Source organism: Lonchura striata, chromosome 20 (assembly GCF_050655825.1).
Source record: "Lonchura striata isolate lonStrDom1 chromosome 20, ASM5065582v1, whole genome shotgun sequence".
Lineage (NCBI taxonomy): Eukaryota > Metazoa > Chordata > Aves > Passeriformes > Estrildidae > Lonchura > Lonchura striata.
Window position 1 is genome coordinate 12329760 of NC_140722.1, and position 18231 is coordinate 12347990.

Genomic DNA, 18231 nt, shown 5'->3' on the forward strand with positions numbered 1-18231 from the left:
CCAGTGCTCCCTCTCCCCAGGACAGGCAGTGATGGATCTGCAGTTTCAGCCCAGGGAATAATTGGGAATCGAACCTGGTGCTTTCACATTGTACCAGCAAATGTACTGGCCTCATTTCATCCTTGCATCAGGAATTTTCTGTTGCCTTCCATCTTTTGGAACACGGTTGCTTTTACTTCCTTTTTACACCAATTTTAATGAGATTTTACAGTGGCTTTTTAGGTCTTATATTTGATAAAAGTATTCTCCTATTTGTCATCCTGTAATCTTGAGATGTTCCTTTTCTGCAGCAATGCAGCTGAGCCACGAGAGCACTCATAAAACCCTTTATGCTCACAGGGAACACCACAAACAGCAGCTCCCAAGGTCAGGCCAAAAGCTCCAGCACCCACTCACCCAGGTGAATGAACTGCAAAATCCTAAAAACACTGCTCCCACCTGCTTCAGGAGCGTGGCTATCGGAGCACCAGGGATGCACATCATTCCTGCAGCTGCATTTCTGTGCCTTCCACAGCAGCAGCAGCAGCAGCAGCCAGACCTGGGGGTCCCCTGCCAGGCCCCCCAGCCCACCCAGCACTGCATCCCACAGCAGCTTCCCAGCCCTCCACCCACAGATCCCAGCCAGGAATGATGCTCCAGCCTCGCACGAGCCATGCAAAAATGATGCAACCAATGCCACGCTCTTCCTTGTTTCCTCGTGTGTATTTATAGCTTGCCCTGTATTTTGTGCCTGCAGATCTTCCTCCTGGCAGGAGGGATTCCTAGGGAAGGCTGCTCCAGCCCCTGTGGAAGGCTTTTATTCTGCTTGTTTCTGTCTCACACTGAATTGTTTGTTTGAATCACAGCTCAAAACTAACCTCGTTCAGGGCTTTCTCTGTTTGCACAAAGAGACCTTGCAAGAGCCTGGGAGGGGGGGTGAAAATTCATTCTCAGGAACTCCTGTGAGTTGTAAGAGTTGCTTGGATTGATTCTCACCATTTGACAGCCACACTGTTTCACCAGTACAGCAATCCCACACTGGTGTTTCACTAAGTCCAATACTCACAAGTCAAGATGTCATTTGGTCTGCTTTATAATAAGCTTGTGGGAATTTTATGGTAAAACTGAGCATATTTTTTGTATTAATGGTTAAAACTTAAAAAAAATATAGAAGTCTAGTGCACCCAGGATGCATGACAAACTTACAGAATTTACAGTCACAATTCCTCCTCTCATTTAATTTCTCACCCTAATTCATTCTGACCAATTCATTTATGACATTCATTCATTCCCAGTTCAGACTGACCACTACCTGTCTTCAAAAACACCAGAGGACTGAAGGATTACTGTGTACACAACAATCTACTATGTCACTCATTCCAGTTTTCAATGCAACATACTAATTTCTTCAATATATTATTTTGTCCATAATAACACTGATGAATTGCTCAGAATGGACTGCACATTGAATCATGACACATGACATCTTTTTAAATTATTTATGCAATCTCAAATCTTCACAATCAATCAATCAACAAAAGTCAACCCTACACATCTCCTTGACCAGAAGTTGGTAACATACTTTTCAGGCTGGCAACTCTACCTGTTTTTGCATCACTAACCCCAGGTCAGTTTAGCTTTAGGCACAATGTGCAGAGCAAATATTGTTCACTAATTCTCATGCTATCACAAACTTGTACCTGTCAACAGAGCAAGAGACCAATATAATATTCACAGCATCTCCTCCAAAAGCCTCAGTGGACAAAATACATCTTTTCATACATTTCTACCATATTCACTCACACTATGATTTAATGCCACAACAAAAACTTTTGAGGATGGGAAAAAAAATATATAGTGGGAAGGAATGAGGAACCTGTTGCCATTAAAATGCAGAAATTAGTGAGAGTTTAATTAACCAAAGGTTTTGGCTTATATTCCATCTCCTGCTGCATTGCATTGCAACTCTTTCCCATCACCCACAAAAAAAAAAAAAATCCACTGCATTTGCATTTGTAGGTTTGCAGAGAACAGAACCACAAAAAAGAAAGCAGAAGCCTGAACAGGTATCAGAAATATGTTGACTTAAAAGTCCAGACTCTACTAAGCCAAACTGACTTGAAAGCAATTACAAAAATATGCATATAACATTTGTTTTAAAAAAAGCTCAAGATTACTTTCTCTTTTGGAAATAAAAATCCCCAGGATGAGGCACATTTTGTAATAGTTATCTGTATACTTAAAATGACTTGGTGATGCAAGTATAATATTCTTATCAAACAACACAGTTTGCCATTTTTACCACTAGTAACAAGGAATCTGTTCTTCTCTTTACTGAATTATTTTTAACTCTGTTAATTAACATTATGGGTATAGGCCACCCATCAAGAAATTTGGCCAAAGAACTTTGTCTGCAGAATTCTGGACTGTAGCCAAGTACTTCTAGTACAGAATTAACTTCTGAAGATGCATCACTTAGGTTTATGCAGCCATACTTATACATTTACATTCTTTGGTAATAACAACTTTGGTTTCAAAGCTGACTAATAAAGTAAAATATTAATGGAGATACATCCTGAGCAAAATACACCCTGGACTCCACTCCAGTATTCTCCTCCAGAGAAATAAAATGTCAGTAAGTTTGTTATCTAACCCTGCCTTCATTACACTCTCCTGATGTTCCACTGACATTCAAAATTAAACTCCTCAGTCAAAGGAGCACAGCAATCTACTGACCAAATCATGTGGGTGTCTGGTTCTGATCTCAGAAAAAATTACTATTTTAAAGACAAATTATACTTAAATAAAATGCAAACATTCATGCCAAACTTTGAAAAATACTCTTGATCCAGTGCAAGTCTAACCTGAACAAATGTTGTGCATGTGAATTTTGTCAGAAGCAAAGAAATAGCTGTTAGAGCAAATCCATTCACACGTGGAAGCAAATATAAAACATCCATTTCCACTGAATCAGGCATCCATGAACACTAGAGTTTATCCTTAACCCTTTCAAGTGATGCCTTTAACTAAAAGGCCAAGTCTGAGTATTTGGACACAGAATTGTGTCAAGAAATTGGGGAAGAATTTCCAACCCAGCTTTTTCCTGCTCTACAACCAGGTCTGCCCTGCCTCCAGCTGAAGGCAGATCCTCAATATTTACAACCAGACAGGGAAAGGAAGTTGCATCTGCAGCCAAAGGCCAGAAGGGAACTGGCACTTCACAGACGTGTGGAACAGAGGAGAAATAAAAGCAGCAGATGAATGAAAGCAATGAATCCAGGGGGCTGAAAGTGGCTGAGGGAGGGAAAGTGGAGACAGAAATCAGATTCCTGGAGCAAACAGTTAAACCCACTGACAGTAATTCAGGATGAGGCAATGGGCATCACACAGACCTCAAAAGGCTGTGGTATGACTTCTTCAATTATTCTCATTTTGGACTTGTAAAGGTCTTTCTGCCATTATTGGCCCATCAACTCTGTGTCCTCCTTATTGCAGCACCTAATTCCTAACATTCAAACAACCTATTCCAGGACACCTTTAGGTTTATCCTGTTTCATACTGTAATTTATATTGAAGATAGAGGAGTTTATCTGGGGTTGAGTGTAGCTTGAAATGATGAATTTATGATTAGCTGTGACAAGAGTGGGAACATGTGCTGGATTCATAATCCATTTATTGGCTAAATTTAGGTAATCTGGTTTTCAGAGCACTTGCCAGCAGGCACATCCCTGCTATTGACAGTCAGCAAGAGAGGGCACACATGTGGAGGAGTTGGGCATATTTCAGCTATTATATATTTGGACTTGTGTTGTTGGTAGTGACTTCACTGAAGCCATGCAAAGACAGGAGGTACTGTACTCCCCACCATACACCTAATACCCCACTGGACTGCAGAAAATGCATAGCCTGGGCTGTATTTCTTTAATTGAAATTTAACCTTGTTTCAAACATGATCTTCTAGTCCCTCAAGCTGAAGATGAACAGGAAAAAGGCACTAATTTAGTTATCTCTAAGCACTCTGGAATAGAGTAACATGGATTTGGTAATCAAGACCAAAAATTAGGAGTTAGATGACCTGGGTCTACTCTTTGGCTTGCCAAGGAATTCACAGAGCAGTAGGCTGTGTCAGTTTTATTCCAGCAAAAGGGGACTTGAATTATTATTCTTCCTCATGGGAATGTTTAACAATGTAATTGTCACTGTCCGTAAGAAGCTCATGTATGCCAGGAATACAGGCCAGGGAAATTCCTGTCCTGTTGAATATGAGCACTCAGAGGAGCTGGAGACAAGAGAAACCACTCTGTCAAAATCACATCAAAAGGAAAGAAAGTAAAAGGAAAAAAAAAAAGTAATAAATAATATGGATAAGGAATTAGACCAGCAATAGCACCCCTGATAAATCAGGCACTGTTTAAAAAGGTGAGACTTTGAGCAAACACACTTTACTACATGTTCCATGAAAGGAACTTTGTCATGAAGAGAAATCAACATGGAAGAAAATCATTAAGTGCACAGATTGGGGCTCTTAACTGCTCTCTGCAAGTCTACAAATCCAGAAATAAAACACACCATAAATCTTAATAAAAATATAAAGAATTCACAACATCAGAAATTAAAAAGCCTGCGTGTCCACATGTGCTGATCCTTCAGCAGCCCTGCACAGCAGTCGGCTAATAGCTGCACTCCCTGCCTTTCTTTGATAAGTATTTTAAAAACAAACATCTTAAAAAATGCTCCTCATAAAAACCCTTCTGGAGGAGCCTGGCACGGTTTCAAGGCACCAGAGAGTTCCAGCAACGTGACCGTGCACCTCCAGAGCCGTGTCCTCGCCCGGCATGGCAGCGCAGAGAGGAGCGGAGCTCGCGTGCCAAGGGCTCCGCGTGCCGCCCGCCCTTCCTGCCACGGCGGTGCCCGGTGGGCCGGCACGCCGCCGCTCGCCGCGTTTCCCTTCCCACCCAGCCCAAACCAGGAAGAGCCAGCCAGGGGATTCACGGGGAAAGCACAGTGTGAAACGAAGCACTAAGTCAAATGGGTGGCCAAGGAAAATTCAGGGAGCTGTGGGCACAGCCTGGTATTAGCAACTCTAGGAAATGCCCTAAAAGGCTCATGTCGTACCCAGGCGCTGCTGAATCGGTACCCCAAAGGCTCCTGACATCAGTGTGGGTTTCTTCAGGCTTTGGTAGAACCTGCCTTCATGTCCTCATGCCACAAGCAGCACATTCCCAGGGCAGATCCTGCCGGCTCTGACTGCTCTGCTGGGTATTCCTGAGGCTTTAAAAGCAGAGCTGCTCCAATGAAACCTGAGGTAGAAGCATTGGTGACAGCAGCGCTTCAAAGAGATCCTGTTTGTTTGTATTTGACAGAAGGCAGATTTGACAAACAGGCTTTGGTACATCACAGTGGAAATGGCTCCTAGATTTTTAATAAGTAATATATTCTAAATAAAATGTGACCTGGTGCCCCCAGGGAAGACATATGGATGGTAAATAATTTAACATCGTTTGGGATTTTCTGTATTCTAGACATTTCTGTATTCTTCTGTTTATTATTAGCCGAGAGCAGGATAACATGGCAGCTTCATACAAACACTCTGTGTACATCTCTGCAAGATGCAAGAGCGATGAAATTTGGTCTCCTCACAGATAAAGCTCCCTCCTCACTGCTGAAATACAAACTGGTGACAACGTCACAGACCACGTCATTCTAAATGCAGAATTGAAACTGATTTCTTAGTAAGGCCAGTTAAGAAAAGGGAAACAAGCCTTCTTTCCTTTCTCTGCCTCTCAAGACTGTAAAATATGCCTGGGCAGGAAGTACAGTAAAGCTCATGATGAGCAGAGGCAGCTACTCTTTCAAAATGAGCAGAGCTCCTCCAAAGTGACATTTCCATTTAGCCAGTGAGCTTGAGGGCTCAGGGCAGGATACCAGAAGGGCTCTCCAGCAGAAGAGGTTACTGGCCAACCCCTCCAGCTTCACACCTCCAAAAATCACAGCTGCAGGAAAATGGGAAGACAGGATGGTACCTGTGGCTTTTGCTAAAGTTCTCTTTTCTCAACCAACACAACCAGAGACTCGGTGGAGCAACAATCAGAGTGTGAAATAATGTCACTTCTTATGGGAAGACACTGGAAGTTGTAGAGATGCAGAAGGAAGCACTGTACATTTAAAGCTACTGCTCCAGAACAGGTGAAAAATACCATTTTTGGACTCTAAACCCCCACACTGGAATCAGGGAGATAAAACATTGAGAATTACATTTGTTCCCATTTTCTTGGGAATGAACATGCAGCAAAAAGTGGCTTTTCCTTCATGCCCTGTCCATCCAGAACAGCTCCAGACTCATCTGCAAATTCCCATCTTTCCTGAGCACAAACTCTGCAGAGGTTTAAGCTGCATCTCTTCAGCACCTTTCTGCTCCAGATTCTCCATCCCTGACTCCTGGAAAGCCTTTCCTTCTCCTGGACTACAGCTAAGCTGTTTACATGCAGAACCAGCTTTTATCCATGGAAAGCAGAACTGCTAAAAGACAGTAAAAACTGATTTTTCAATGTTTGGCAGAATCACCTCGCAAAGCTTCCTGTATAAAAATGTGTCACAACACTGACAAAATCTCTTTTTTAAAAAAATTCAGAATGTTAAATAAATCCATACTAAGACAAACTTTACACTAAGCAATTCAGCCTTCAAAAAATGACAGTTAAAAAGAATTAAATTTTTTTACAAACAACTCTAAAAAGCTAATTTTTGTGAACAAGAAATAATGTTTGAAATTTTAAGACAAATCACTGAGCAAAGAATCCATTAATATTTAAGATTTTATTCAATTTTCAAGAGCAAGAAAGGATTTCTGGCAGTCAGATTGATCTTGAAAGAGAAAAGCCACTTTTCCATCTCCCATTTTCAGAGTAACTTTCTTGTTTTAAATGGGGGCTTCAAAAGGGGAAAAGTGTTCAGAACCCAAAACTCCTCTCTGAAAGAATGGACAACCCCAATAGAATTTGCTCAACATTCTGTTTTAATTTCTATTAGCACTAACAACAGTAACTTGCACATTCATATTATAATAGGCCTCTTTAATAAATCTCAGATATATTTTGTATTTGCCATATTTTTGTTAGCACATGCTCACCACGTTAATTTAAATGTATCAATCAAGTCAGATTTTATAGGAAGCAATTTTTATTAGGTCCCTTGAAAACTTAATGTGATAAAAACAAGATCAGCATTTCAAAATTAACCTCCAAGATAACATTTTGCCATTAAAAAACTCCTACCATGCATATTCTGTTATTAGAAACAACATCAGTGCATGGTCAAAAATGCCAGAAAGGACAAGACCTGTCAAAATTAACAATCGGAAATCTCCTTCTGCAAGACTATAGTGTTATATATGTTACTATCATATTTAATAAATATTAGAATTATTAAATATTTTAGAAGGAGACAGCAATTTTTATTTTATTTCCTTCAGGAGAAAAAAAATCTGATTTGTCAGCAATGTTCAAAGTTTATTTCTGGCTCAACAGCCCATGATGTAGAATTAAGTGTTCCACTAGATGGAGCAGGATGGTAAAGCCATCATGAGGGCCACCTCCCCTGCTGATCCAGAGAAAAGTCAATGTCCAGGGATGACAAGAATTTCAGCTTTCTTCTGTGCATTCAGGGCAGAAAAAGGGCAACACAAAACCCTCTTAGTGCTCCACAATTTCCTTCTTCCCAGCATAGAATTAACAAGCACTAACCAGAAACAAACCCAGCTCTCCCTCACTTCTATCAACTTTCCATCAGAAACACAAAAGTTACTTTTGGATGCTTTTCTGAAAATGAAAATCTTTGTACTTCTTTATTTTGTAGCAAGTGAACTTGCAAAAAGCTCCATGCCAAATGATCAAACATTAGTCACTTAATGCAAAAGACATCGTTACACATCAAACAAATTCGTTCTGGAAACAATGGCAAAACTTCAAAGAGGCTCCTACAAACCTGGAGCTGTGCAAGGCACACTAAAATTACCTCTCTTGTCTCTTTTCAAACAGAGCTAATTGTTGATTTACCTTTAACTCTACCTAAACAAACAAACAAAAGAAGAACCTAACAGATTTTATTTCATGAGATGTTCTTTAGGAGATGCAGTATTAGACAAACTGCAGTTACCATCACTGTGTGAAACAAGAAACCTTCATTTTCTTGACCTTATTCCAGCTTCTCCAAAAGAAGCAGAGAGAATATAAACTAAATAAGAACAGTTTTAACCATTAATATTTCAAATTTAAGTCCTTGCTTGAGTATGCACAACAAAAGTACCAGGAATGGTCACAAGTAACTCGAGCACCTTGCCATAAAAAATCCTGAGGCACAGTATATTGCTGGATGTGATAAATAACTGCAAACATGCAGCAGACTCTCAAGACAATACTAATTATCCCAGCAGTATAAATACCAGAAGAGAATGACTTTCTCAGATATCTGCATGAAAGCACACAAGCAGAACTCTGGTGACTGATCACAGGCTGCTTCCCATGACTGTCACTCCCATCTCTTTGTTCCCAGTTAAATTAACTGCACTAGAAACCAAAGTGACAAACAGGTTTGCTTCTCACCAGCATTTTCTCCAACTTACTGCAACTTGTGCAGCACCAGAAGCTGACATCTGAAAAGGATGGGCCAAGTGGAAAAGGCAAGAAATTTGGCTTTGCAGACAATAAAACTGTCCTCTTACCAAGGGGCCTTATTAAAACCTTTTGAAAGCACTTGTAGATGTAGATATTGATGTAGATACTCCTCTGTAGATACTGTCTAATTGAACACCAGTTTGTCCCACCTCTCTGAACCACTGATGAGCAAGAATTCATTATGCACCACACACTCCTTTTCCAGGGATCAGGGAAAGCATCAGGACACCAAAAAAGTCCCCAGCCCCAAAGGCAGGGGCAGTGCAGCAATACTCACTACTGTGCACAGTCAATCAGCTGGTACTCATTGGATCTCTCGTAGCAGGCTTTCACACCTTCGTCCTGCCAAAGGGTTTTTGTGTGTTCATAAAACTCCTGAAATGGAAAAACAGTGTTATGGGAATGGGTTAGAGATGAAGAGAGTCAGCAAATAGTAATGTGTCATTTCGTTTTGCAATGAGCAGGAAGTGGAGCAGATTTAACAAAAATCTTTAACCATGCTTTAGAAACTGACTACAAGTTCAGTTGGCTTTCTAAGTTGGACTTCAACATTTTGTAACACTTAAAGAACTGCTTCTCTATCACTGATTGAATCCAACCATCTATTGTAAGAAGGATTAATGTCTCATTAATATCAATTTCATTGGCAATTTAATAATCAATGCTATTTGGTAACATTTATTCTTTAACTCATGGTGTCACTGTATTTTACATTTATGTGGCTGTCGTGATTTTTTTTTTCTTCAATGAAACACTACTTCTCTATAATTCCTACATGAATGATAATTTTTACATGACTTTGCAAGCTAGTGAGGATCTCCACGGACTGCACAGACATCTCTATCTTACTTAACTCTATACCACTTCCATAAAGTTATTCTTTTACAGTGTAAAGAGACATTGAACGACAGAAGAAAGACAGTAATATACAAGGCTAGATCATGTTTTGTCTCAGCCTTAAAAACTGTAAGCCAAGATATGAAAGCAGACAGCCAAAAATGCAGCACTTCAGTTTTGCTGAACCTGTAACACAAGCTAACAACACAAGCAAAAGCTCTTTTCATTCTGCATATGAAAGCTGCACTTTGGCTCCACCAGTGCGTGTGCAGCACAGGATTGAACTCCTGGCCATCACTCTAAGAGCTCTGAATAGACTCAGAAAGAACAGCAGCAGCCTGGTGACTAAAATACACACAGACACCACTGTGGGCATTCCTCTTATCAACAACCATGGGTGTTCCTTGGCTATCTTTCAGAGCTTTCAAGTATTTTGGGTAAAATACTTTCATTCTGGTTTGAAGTGGCAAATAATTAAGTTTTTAAATCCAGACCAGTGAAAGACCCTTAAAAATAGTTGTTGCATATATTCTGTGTCTCCCCACCCTTTTTCTTTACAGTAGAATTATTTTTAAGAAGGAAAATGTGTTATTTTTGTTGCTTCAAGGTTCCTCTATCTCTTGGGATATCAGTCTTTCATATTCCTTTACTATCAATTCAGTACAAAGAAAGGGGACACATTCCAAAGTTTCACTTTTAAAAGAGTTTAAAAAAAAAAAAATCACATCCCTACCAGAATCTTAACTGACACATGAACTGTAGCAGAACAGTAAATCCTTTAAATTGCATCTTAAAGATGTATAGAGTAAATTTAGTGCTGCTGATTTTCAGAGCACCCTCCTCTTGGCAGGTATAAGATGCATATGTGTTTGTGTGATCACAGGATTATGAATACCAATGATGGAAGCAGCACATCAGATGCAAATTTGATTGTCCTTTTATTGCTATTGAGTATTCCCTTACTGCACACACACAAAAACTACAGCAAACACAAAATACGCATCTAAATTTGGTTCCGATTTCTTTTAAAAAGATTATTACATTTATATAGGGTATTAGGTGTCAGCTTGTTCCCTGCTTTTATGACCTGTTCATGATCAAAAAGATAGATAAATTTCTTCCAGAAGTAGGTAAGAAGATTTTACTTAATTTTTAGTATTTGCAAATTGCACAACTGTTTGCTTTTGCTATTAAAGGAAATAGAAAATTAATAAAAATCTTAATTTCACTCCTCAGTTTTCTGTCTCCCACTGCTGGAATTACGCTCATTGGATAATTTAATTTTGAAGATTTCCCATTTCTTGGCAACTGGGGGACTGTCAGTAGCCTTCAACTGTATTAGAGCACAGTGAGGAAAATATCTTTCTAATGGAAAAGGGAGAAGGAAAAGAAAGTGAAGCAGAGAGGGGGAATTATCTGCCATCTCACTGTATCTGAACCAAACCCACTTTGGGGAATGTTTCTATATTTGTTTTCAAAAGTAACAGTTGCTCAGTACAGAACATCATATCGCTCACTCAACTTATGCCTACAAAGCTGGGAAACTGAAAAATGGAATCAGCAATTGTACAAGATTTTTTTTTGATGAAATAGTAGTTGATTCAATAGACAAATCACAAGGCAATGATAAGTTTACAGAAAAAGCAGTAAGACATTCTTTATTACCAAAAAACTAGACATAGATGTAAAAAAAACTAGATGTAGATATAAAGTGAAAAAAGTCAGTGCTTTAATAAGGAAAGTCACAGCACAGTAAAACTGCCACAAAAACTCTTCCTAATTACTGTTTCTCACTACAACTGTGACACTTTGGTGTAAAGCAATTATTTCAAAGACCTTTCAAACTCCATAATGTTTTACATTTGCAGTAGATTCTGCAATCAGATCTTAAAATGGGATGAGAAAATAAAACCAGTTCCTGGCCCTAGCATAAATATGTTGATAATAGAAAGCCCAGGGTTTAGTTTACCAGAACAGTCACAAATTGTTTAGAAGAGTCCTCCCCATGTTCTAAAGGCAGTTTTCACTTCTAAGAAAAATACATGAATTACAATAATGGGATAAAGATCAGTGTTTGTGCCTTGTTTGGCCAAATGAGCAAATGAAATATTTAAAACTGCCTTTATGCCTGTCCTGCTGATCTGAACTATAACCAGCAATACTCAAGCAATCTTCTCAGTATGGTTATTAATTGCCCATGTGGGATGGAAAAAGAATTCAATTCCACATTCTTTGAACTTATTGGGGTTTCAAAATCAGGATCTACAAACAAGCAAAGAGCAATAGATCATTATACTAAGACACAGTGGGGCTTCTTTGGGATGGGTTTTTGCTGTTACTTTTGGTCTCCTATTTCTTGTTTGTTTGTATTCATTGAGTTTTAAAAAGTGAACTACGTGACTTGAGATGGTCAAATATGAAAGCCTTTCATTAATACACAACCTTCTGTCTTTAGGCCACATCAAATAGATCTTCACACATGCTGGGACTAATGCTGAGCCAGCTCACACAGCTGTGAACAGGAAGGTGCTCACCCAAGCAGAGCCAGAAGCAGCCTTGCAGAGCTCACCTCCTGCTGTATCAGAAGCCTCCTTACTGCAGCGACTGATTTTGGAATTAAGACATAGTAGCTGGTTGCAAAAACCCCAAGATTCTCCCTCCTCCCCAGTACACCTACACTAACCACAACTCTGAAATAATATTTAAGAAAAGGAATAACACAAGAAATCCTCAGCATCCCGTTTGAGTCATGGAATGTAGCCTGGGGCTGCTCTCAGGGAAGGCAAGTAAAACCACAAGATCTGTTATGTATTTAGGTAAAACAGGGGCTTCAGAGGCCACTAAAAAAATCAAGTTAGCAAAAGGGTTGGGTTGGCTTTTTTTTTTTTTTTTTTAGTTAAATAGGTATAATTTGTATGACAGCTCTAAAAATAATGAGTTAGGAAACAAATTAACCAAAAATAGCAGGAAAATTTCCTGAAAAGAAATAGCCAGAAAACTAGTCCTTACATGTCTGGTTCTTGCTTCTACAACACTGATTGATTTGCTGGCACATGCTAATATGACAGACTCTACAGCAGCATCAACAAAGGTTTTTCCTGCACTAGAAAATGGAACTCCTAACAAAACAGCTAAAATAAACAAATACTAAATAACAATTTGGTTTGAGATGACATTCCACAACAAATAGGATTTGAATGTTAGGATCCACATGATCCTAACATTCAAATGTACTTGCAGTGTATGATTGTATTACCCATTCTTGCCTTATGCATACTTAAAATTGAAAAAAAATCCAAATTATGTAATTTTTCATTTAAAAAAATAAAATAGTGCAGTGTCACAATACACACCCAAGATCCTGTTTAAAGTACAGCTGAAGCTGTGTAAAGCAACAAAAGTCAACACAAGTGGTGACAGGATGGCACTACCAGGGAAGGTGAGGAGTGAATTCCTCCTGAGCTTTATGTCAGGATTGGAGCATTTATTTACCACCAGAACAGACTTTACACATCCCAAAACGTTCACAAAACCCTAAAGAGGGAGAAATCCTTGCGGAGAACACTCAAGGAAAGGAATGTCAATGCAACACAGATCTGAAGAGAACAAACAGGACTGAATCTGCTCAGGCTGGGCAGGGGCATAGTTTGAATTCCGGGCACAATCCCCAAGAACAGGCTCCACTGCTGGGAATCCATAAAAAGCCCTGAGAAAATCCTCTGGCTGGGTAAACCTCTGGTCCTGCTCAGATAACTGAAGGATCAAGGACCATGACTTGGTGCTGCTGAGGAAACCTCATGTCTCATGATACCGTAACACCAAAATGGTTAAAAAGCCACTTTTATGTGAAATGTGTTTCATTATTAATGTTTTATTTATGAAGTGACAATTTCCCCTCCTACTGAAAGCTTCCCAATACAGTGAGTCAATAGGCAACATTTGTAAATCACTTGCATTCATTTACAGGAATCTCTGCAGACCTCTAGAGAAAAAGAAACATCAGTGGAAATGTGGAAGGGATGCTTGGAAAATTGTTCTTTGTTCCAGAAACATCTTGCTGACACAATTCTGGATTAGAAAAGGGGCAATGCAGAGTCTAATCAAGTTTAAACCTACTTATATTGGAAAATTTCAGCAAGCTGCAAAATGGCAGCAGATAAATAGTGGCTTTGATCAAAGTTAAACTACAGAAAGTGTTAAAGAACTTGGGGGTTGAGCACTTTGGTTGTTAAATAAAATAATCCCCAAGAGACAAACTCCAGGCCTGGGAAAAAATAAAGGAACCAAGATTTGCTTTTGAGAAGCATTCTAAAAGGATAAAATACTAGGAGAAAGAATATAACACTGGTCATACTGTCTACAAGGCTTTGTTCCCTCCAGATACATAAATACTCAAGAGACTAAAAAAATGTTCATGAAGCAATGTTTTATAGGCATTAGGATGTTGGCAGGGAAAAACATTGGCACAGCCCATGCCACTGTGACACCAAATTCACAGGAAACTTAGCATGGACATGCAACATTACCTTTTCTTTGTCAAATATAATATAGGGTGGACCCGTCAACAGAACAGTTTATTTACTAATTCCAGCAAAAGTCAATGCCATTGAAAAAAACCTTACCTTACTAAAAGGTGTGCACAACCATTATACAATGTTGTGGTTAAAACTGGGATTCAATTCCTGGGCAAAGTTCACTGTCCCATGGAGCTGCACATTTCATAATAAGAGTTTTAAATAGGTCACCGACTTACAAATCTAATGATTAAAGGTCAAACCAAACCAGCTTCTAAGTGTAGAACTGTGTCCTGGAGGACTTTGCTTCGCAGTGTGTTGAGCTTTGAAAAGCAGCACTGGCCAGTGGCTGCAGAGCCCTGCAGAGCTGGGGGAGCACAGCTTTCCTTCCCTGGGAGCCAGGCAGCTCTGCTGCATTCCAGGCACTGCAGCAAGGCAAGGTCAAGGCATGGCAGGGCAGCACACAGCACTCCAAGACAAACTGCACCAGCTGATTTTCTCCTTCCAGGATAGGTAAGTACCCACCAAACTGATTTATTTCTCACTGCTCACATATGAAACCAAGCCATCACTCCTGACCCTACGGGCGCTCAGGGAAGGGAGCTCTGGCATCTTTTAATTCTACCCAAGTTTGGGCAGGGGTACCAGAATGTATTGAATTTGTCAAATCAGACAGTTTAATAAGCAACTTACTTGAACAGGGAAACATCTGCATTCCTAATGGTGCGAACAAGTGTTAATTACTGCTTGCTATTTTAGGGCAAAGACGCTGATGATATCACAAAGGAAACGCATACCTACAAATAGTTGAAGATATTCTCCAGTTACTGGCAAGTGGCCAGAGCTGAATACAAAACACTTTGGGAGAGGCCCAGTGTACTCAGCATTTCCCATAACTGAGTCAGAAATATTTTCAGCAAGGATTTAGTCTCATTATCAATAGTTTTTCATCCTGGGAAAAGAAGAATTATGCTGAAATATTCTTTGTTTCTGCTTGGTAACTTCTAGTAATACAAATTAAACTGGATGTTGCTGCAAGGACTGGCCAATGGGAAGGGAATTCTATTTAAGAAAATTTTGTCAAGTTTGAACTCACATTATTCCCCTTTGTTAAGAGTTTCAAAACACCACAGCATTTGAGAAATGTGCCAACACACAAATCTATACCCATAAGCTACAATGTGCCTTTGGTTGGAAGTCCTCACTAACATAACGTCAAACCATTTCTCTTCTATTTCTACTTTCACAAGAAGTTTAATTGCCACAGAAACTTTTATCTGTTGATACCAGAAGACAGCTCCTCATGTTAATTAGGGAGGAAAATTCACTTTGGGTGAGTGCAGCAAGCCTGCTCCCTGTATTGTCAATATTCCTCTGCAATTGAAACCAGAAGCGTTCACAGGCTCACAGGAAAGTCTACACAAAAAAAAAAGAAGCTCAAATATACTTAAATTAATTGAAAGTTCTGCTTAATTGCTAGCATTTCTTTCTAAGAGTAAAAAGACACTCTGTGTCCTGGGAGGTTAAAAAAAAAACCTGAAGAAATGTCATGTACTCTCCAAAGACCAGCTGAAAACCCTGACTAGTCAGCTGAGCACAACAGGGCTGTGGCTGGATCCACTGTAATACCAGGGAGGCTCACAGGTATAATTTTATTTCATCTATGCATACAACAATATTTTGTGATAGTCTCTTACTGTGATTAAACCAGAAAATGTTTAAGAATTTCCATATTAAATTATGCCTATTTCCTGTTTAATTCAGCTGACAGCTCTTGTATTTCAACATAAATTGAATTAATTTGTCCTTGTTCTTCAAGACTGCTCTGAGGAAAACAAAGAAGATGTATCAAGAGAAATTAAGTCACATGAACTTCTGAACCTGTAAATATGGTCTGGTATGGTGGGAATTTACTGGATAAAAATACAAGTTCAGAACAAAGTAACAGCATTTCCTTCAGATATTGATCAAGTAAAACATATGGTGAGGGTATTTTGTACTACAAAAGCAACTGGACTACAGAAAAAGATGTATATAATCCCATTGTCTGAAGTCCTAGGCTGCAGATTCTCCAATTTCAAGAAATTCTTTGTAGGATTTCAACAGAATTCTGTGAACACTTCAGTGAAAGCACTGTTGAATTAAAAGGGCTGAAAAAAAACCCCACCAAAACACTTCCAATAAATACTAGCAAAATACAGCACTAACAAAATTTGCTAGATATTCCTAGTCACTTATGACTAAAACATTCTTATCAGGCATTTCCATGTAGACAAAAATCAGAGATTTCAGGAGATTCATTTGCAAATCATTAATAGTTATACATGTTTCAATTATGAGAGACATGAAATCAAGTGGCTGCCTGCCTCACAGACCCCATACTAAAAGAAGGCTTCAGATGAACTCCTACATTAAATATGTATTCAAGAATTTATTCTGCTATTAAAGGATAGGAGAACCAGCTTTACATAAGTTCCTGTTAAATTCTGATCAGGTAAACTCAATTGGATTATCTGGAAGTCCATTGAGAAGGAGCTGCTCTGTGTTGATAAGATAATAGAGATTTAAAAAAGAGTAAGTAAGGATTATTTCAGAGATCTAGCACCACATCTTTGATACTGTCTGTAAGACTTCCCGCTCCTTTCTCTGAACAACATTGACACTCTTGAGGCAAAAATACTTCACCTATCCACATTTCCTACTAGTTCTTCACCTCAAGATGCACCTTGAAGGTATGTATTTATCACTCATTTGCACATAATAAGACAGAGGATACTAAAAAAAGGTAAATAGGACATTGAGGTGCCTTGCTCAAAATCATAAAAAACGTGGACAAGAAAAAGCTGGAGCCCCTTACTTTCTCTCTGTGGTAAGTATCCAAACTGCACACAATTTTGTGCAGACACCCAAGAAATCAGGCTCTGTCTCCCACCTTTCCCAGCTTCCCAGGGGTATCCTCACCAAAGAAAATGTTTTGCCTACTTTCACACCCCAAAATCTGTGACATTTGAGATATCCCCATGGGAAACATCCCCCACTGCATTGAAAATGTTTGTCATTACTTTATAAAGCTAGTGATGCTGTCAAACCAGAACAGCTCTCTTCTTCTACCATGATGTATTTAGACAGGAATAATAATATATCTATCATTATACCCATCAGGGTGGTTATCTACAGGGACAGACAATTTTGTTCTGTTGCCTACATAATTAAGGAACACTTCTGGCAGCAAAGAGATCCCAGCTCACATCTTTTCTTCCTGAGACTCTATTATCTCATTACCATTCTGAAGATTTTGGTGTCCAAACCATTTTAAGGACTCCAAAGCCCCATTCTGACCCTGCTGCAGGTTAAGGGATCACACTTTGTACCACACTGCCAGGTTGTAAATCAGACCTCAAAACTGATCCCTGTTAAAAATAATCTCCCCAAAATAGAAGAGAGAAGGAGTAAGGGTTACCAGGGTTATTTTTAACCTGGGCTGGTTCAATGCTCTGATTGACACTGGGCACCAGAGGAGGTTTTTTTGGCGCGGTGTGGGTGGCACATCCCGGTGTGGAGCGGAGGGAAGGGGTGGCTGTGGGCACAGGGGATGCTGAGCTGCCTTTGAGGCTGAAGCAAGAGTGTGGTAAAGCTCAAGGACACCACTCAAAAACCATAATAAAACCATTCAGCAGCAGTGGCAGTGGGAGATTCAAAATAACTACAATGAAGCAGTGTAATAAAACTTAAACTGAAACCAAGAGACCTGCAGACAACATCAGCATCTCTTCTGAACATTCACAACCTAAAGAGCCATAGGCTGCAGTCATTCCTCTGGTATTTTACCTTTCAATAGCTAATAGTGATTCTACTACTTTCTAAATACAATTTTTCTGAATTTAGTATGGTATTTTCAAGAGACATCTTCCTCAGCTCAAACCACATCAATTAAAAATAGGCAGCTGTAAATCTTGCTATTAAGGAACACATTCCTATTTTGAATATTTAATTAAAACCAGAGTATTATAAATGGACTGTGACCAAAAGTAAATATGTTTTATTTGGTAGCTTGGTTCAATTGGGTTGATCATGGAGTGTGAAACGTTGATAAAACCGGAACATTTCCTTCCCTCTTCTAAAAGAAAGAGCAAAAAGAAAGGGATGAGAGAAGGACACTATTAGTGGAGATGAAGAAAATATCCTAACCACTGTCTGGTATGCAGAACAGGAACAAAAATACCACTTTT

At 39.3% G+C, this 18231-nt stretch overlaps 1 protein-coding gene across 2 annotated transcripts in view; it reads right to left on the minus strand.

Moving 5' to 3' along the window:
* The window catches only part of GNAS (GNAS complex locus), a 128517-nt gene that overhangs the window by 24042 nt on the left and 86244 nt on the right, over nucleotides 1-18231 (minus strand). For both annotated transcript variants that reach the window (XM_021553591.4, XM_021553592.4), the window contains exon 5: nucleotides 8929-9026. In XM_021553591.4, coding sequence (XP_021409266.1) covers nucleotides 8929-9026 — 98 coding nt within the window. The remainder of the gene's footprint in view (nucleotides 1-8928; nucleotides 9027-18231) is intronic.